General features: G+C 53.0%; 1 protein-coding gene across 3 annotated transcripts in view; it reads right to left on the reverse strand.

Annotated features, from left to right (window-relative positions):
• Window positions 1-4,705, reverse strand: part of NDUFA7 (NADH dehydrogenase (ubiquinone) 1 alpha subcomplex, 7, 14.5kDa) — a 12,668-nt gene that overhangs the window by 2,121 nt on the left and 5,842 nt on the right. For 2 of the 3 annotated variants that reach the window (XR_001004467.1, XR_001004466.1), the window contains exon 4: window positions 1,006-1,189. Coding sequence is in view for 1 of the 3 variants with exons in the window: in XM_011966257.1 (XP_011821647.1) it covers window positions 1,099-1,189 (91 nt within the window). In the remaining 2 variants the exon portion in view is untranslated. Of the gene's footprint in view, window positions 1-953; window positions 1,190-4,705 lie in introns of those variants that run through there. The other variant, XM_011966257.1, reaches the window with a different exon arrangement.

The raw sequence follows: 4,705 nt of genomic DNA on the forward strand, positions 1-4,705 counted from the left end.
AAAAAAAAAAAAAAAAAAAAAAAAAAAGATGAAAGTGAGAAGTCTGTGGCTGGACTACTGAGCACCCACACATATACCCCTTACCCCACCCGACTGGTCTTCACGATCAATGCTCCTCAACAGCCAGTGCTCCTGGAGTCCAACCTCCCACAAGGATCACCCATCCCCACCACTCTCAAGGTCAGAGCCTGGCCTTTGGGGGAAAGGGCAGTTCTGTCTCCAGGGTCTCTGCACCCAGAGACAGTGTCTCTCCCACCCCTGGAGTGCCAACAGAGTTGGGAGACTCGGCACTGACTTCACCCCAAAATCCAAGTTAGCTGGGTATTGCTTAAAATCAGAGGCCAGGTGTGGTGGCTCACACCTGTAATCCCAGCACTTTGAGAGGTGAAGGCGGGTGGATCACCTGAGGTCAGGAATTTGAGACCAGCCTGGCCATCTCTACAAAAAAAAAAAAAAAAATTAGCCAGTTATGGTGGTGCACACCTGTAGTCCCAGCTACTCGGGAGGATGAGGCAGGAGAATTGCTTGAGCCCAGGAGGCAGAGGTTACAGTGACCCGAGATCACACCATTGCACTCCAGCCTGGGTGACAAGCACAAAACTCTGGCTCCTGCAGCCAGATTTCCATCTCCTCCCTAGGAACCAGCTGCCTTCCTTCTGGAGCGAACTCATTCCCATCCCACAGCCCCAGCACAATGGTTTCGGGCTCAAGGAGGCCTTTCCTGATCTGCCCTAGGTCTGCCTTCCTGTGAGCAGCCCTCACCGTCCTTTGCCTTCCCCGCTGAGCTGCAGGGTGACCAAGGTCAAGTAGGGGCCTCAGCAGGAAGGTCTAAAAAATAAAAATAAAATCAGGGCCGGGCGCCGTGGCTCATGCCAGTAATCCCAGCACTTTGGGAGGTCAAGGCAGGAGGATCGCTTGATGCCAGGAGTTCAAGCTCAGCCTAGGAAACACGGTGAGACTCTGTCTCTATTTTTTTATTTTTTAAAGTAAAACTAGAAGTGATACCCGCGCTCTATGTATTCATCATAAATTAGGTCACATTCTCCCTGGAGGGAAACCAAGGAGGCAAAGTAGTCAGGTGGCCCTGAGGGCGCGGTGTCACAGGTAAGGCTGGTCCGAGGACAGCTCCCACCTCTTCATGGGAGGAGCTGGAGTCACCGCCTTCTTCTCAGTGGCTGCTACAGCAGAGCTGGAGGAGGGAAAGACCAGTGAGGGTTTCCAAAGAACAGTGTGGAAAGATCTGAGGGCGCCCACACCTGCCCCAGTACAAACACACCCACAGGGACTTTCTGGGCCTGCAGGGCGGACAGCAGGACAGACTGCAAGACAGACAGCAGGACAGACAGCAGGGGGTTCCAGAATGCCAGCCCCTCCAACGCGGCCCCTCAGAGGGTCAGCCGACGCCAGGTGGGAGCTGGCAAGCCCCCTCTCTCCCTCGAGCCCTGGGTGAACCCCCTGCCGTGGCCCCCAGGCCCAGAACCCACTGTGGAGAGCTGGGCTCCTCCCCTCCCACTTCTGGTCTCCAGTGTGTACAAGGCCCCCACCCCCATTCCTGCTGCCCCTCAAAACAGGTTGCTGGCAAAAGGGCCAAGCAATCAAGTGACACTGGCCTCAGGGACTGGGCAAGAACTGCATGGCAGGTGCAACGGTGTGGGCGCAGAGCCAGGAAGATGAGGCACCGCCCTCAGGAAGACTCAGGCTGGTGAGGCTGAGGATCCATATGCAAATGGCAACTGCAAAACGCATCTCTGGCCCAGAGCTGGCCAAAAGGGAGCCCCCAGGAGACCCTGTGCTGACAAGTCCAAGACCAGCACCCTCCCCTCTCACCCCGCCCACCTGAGCCTGTGGGGCCTAGGGCTGGAGGGACTCACCTCACAGCCTAAGCAAGAAACGAAGCAGGAGATGGAGGAGGTGCCCCAGGGGTGGAGGCACAGGACCCCCCAGGAGCCTCAAGGAAGTGGAAGAGGCGGAAGTGGCCTCCCTGGGAAATGCAGACATCTCTGGGGGTATGGCAAGGGGCTGCGTGGGAACAAGGTAGTTTGCCACACTCTGCTGCTGGACTCCAGTGAATCAGAAGGTGACAACAAGGACCACTCCACTGACTATTCAGAATTCTTGCTTTTTGAGACACGGTCTTGCTCTATTGCCCAGGCTGGTATGCAGTGGCGCAATCTCAGTTCACTGCAACCTCCGCCTCCCAAGCTTGAGTGATTCTCTTGCTTCAGCCTCCCAAGTAGCTGGGATTACAGGTGTGCACCATCACTCCCGGCTAATTTTTGTATTTTCTTTCTTGTTTATTATTTATGAGACAGGGTCTCACTTTGTCACCCAGGCTGGAGTGCACTGGTGCGATCTCAGCTTAATGAAGCTTCCTTGACCTCGCAGGTTCAAGAGATCCTTCTGCCTCAACCCTTCAAGTAGCTGGGACTACAGGTACACGCCACCACACCTGGCTAATTTTTGTATTTTTTTGTAGAGATGGGGTTTCACCATGCTGCTCAGGCTGGTCTTGAACTTCTGGGCTCAAACAATACACCCACCTCAGCCTCCAAAAGTGCTGGGATTACAGGCAAGAGCCACAGCGCCCCTAACTTTTGTATTTCAGTAGAAGCAGGGTTTCGCCACATTGGCCAGGCTGGTCTTGATCTCCTGACCCCTAGTGTTCTGCTCACCTCGGCCTCCCAAAGTGCTGGGATTACAGGCGTGAGCTACCATACCCAGCCTAAAAATTTTTTAATGAGACAGGGTCTCGCTGTGTTACTCAAACAGGTCTAGAACTCAAGCAATCCTCACACCTCAGCTTCCCGAATCACTGGGATTACAGGCACACACCACCGCGCCTGGCCTATTCACAGAGTTCTAAGTACCGAGCAGGCCCTGCCTGGCCTCATCACCTCTCAGATCTCAGCACACTGCAAGTCTAGCATCCCTGTTTTACACAGGAAGAAACCAAGGCTCAAGAAGGCGGAGACTGCCCACACCGTGAGTCGTCTGTAGAACCCAGACCCCAGTGGGAATCCCAGGCAAACTGGTTTGAAATCCTGCTTCTGCTGCCGGGCGCGGTGGCTCACACCTGTAATCCCAGCACTTTGGGAGGCTGAGGCGGGCGGATCACGAGGTTAGGAGATCGATTCCATGGTAAAACCCCATCTCTACTAAAAATAAAAAATTAGCCGGATGCGACAGAGGGTTCCTGTATCCCAGCTACTCGGGAGGCTGAGGCAGGAGAATGGCGTGAACCCAGGTGACGGAGCTTGCAGTGAGCTGAGATCGTGCCACTACACTCCAGCCTCGGCGACAGCAGGAGACTCTGTCTCAAAAACAAAAAAAAAAAAGAAATCCTGCTTCTGCTTACCGCTGCCTGTGTGACCCAGGCCAGTCACTTGGTTTCTGTGAGCCTCGATTTCCTCTTCTGCAAGAGGGGCCATCACCATCTAACTGGTGGAGTTATTAGGAGGTAGGCAGGACACTGACTCTGTGCCAGGCTCCCTTCTAAGAGTTTACAAATATTAATTATGAGGACTAACCCTCATAACAGCTTTCTCAAGTAGATACTATTAGAGTCCCCATTTAATTAAGAGAAGGCACTTGAAACCAGGGACCAAACTAGTTTTAGAGAGGAATCCAAGGTTTATACAACTCCCTCTCTGAGAATAATACATGGCCAGGCGCTGTGGCTAATGCCTGTAATTCCAACACTTTGGGAGGCCAAGACCAGGAGATCACATGAGGTGAGGAGTTCACGACCAGCTGACCAACATGGTGAAACCCCAACTCTACTAAAAATACAAAATTAGCCTGGCATGGTGGCACGCGCCTGTAATCCCAGCTACTTGGGAGGCTGAGGCAGGAGAATTGCTTGATCCTAGGAGGTGGAGGTTGCAGCGAGCCAAAATCGCACCACCGCATTCCAGCCTGTGCAACAAGAGTGTGACACTTTTTCAAAATAAATAAATAAAATAAGAATTCATAGTTACATAAACAGTAATGTCTCAGCTTTTCACAGGGCCCTTGGAGGGACCCCGGAACTTCATGTTTTGTAGGATGCCCAGTCCTGGCTGAGGTGCTAACTTCTACCCTCCACTGGGTTGGACTAAATGAGCTCTTCCTGAGCATGGTGACTCTCACCTGTAGTCCCAGCTACTCGGGAGGCCAAGGCAGGAGGATTGCTTGAGCCCAGGAGTTTGAGAACAGCCTGGGCAACAGAGCACGACCCCATCTCTACAAAACATTTAAAAATTAACCCAGCATGAAGGCTGGGTACAGTGGCTCACACTTGTAATTCCAGTACTTTGGGAGGCCGAGGCAGGCGGATCACGAGGTCAGGAGATGGAGACCACCCTGGCTAACATGGTGAAATCCCATCTCTACTAAAAATACAAAAACTTAGCCAGGCGTGGTGGTGGGCAACTGTAGTCCCAGCTACATGAGAGGCTGAGGCAGGAGAATGGCGTCAACCTGGGAGGCAGAGCTTGCAGTGAGCCGAGATCACGCCACTGCACTCCAGCCTGGGCAACATGGCAAGACTCTGTCTCAAAAAAAAAAAAAACAAAAAACAAAAAAAACAGGCCAGGCACGGTGGCTCACGCCTTTAATCCCAGCACTTTCGGAGGCCGAACTGGGTGGATCGTGAGGTCAGGAGTTCAAGACCAGGCTGGCCAAGATGGTGAAACCCCATCTCCACTGAAAATACAAAAATTAGCTG

Source organism: Mandrillus leucophaeus, unplaced genomic scaffold, assembly GCF_000951045.1.
Source record: "Mandrillus leucophaeus isolate KB7577 unplaced genomic scaffold, Mleu.le_1.0 Scaffold751, whole genome shotgun sequence".
Lineage (NCBI taxonomy): Eukaryota > Metazoa > Chordata > Mammalia > Primates > Cercopithecidae > Mandrillus > Mandrillus leucophaeus.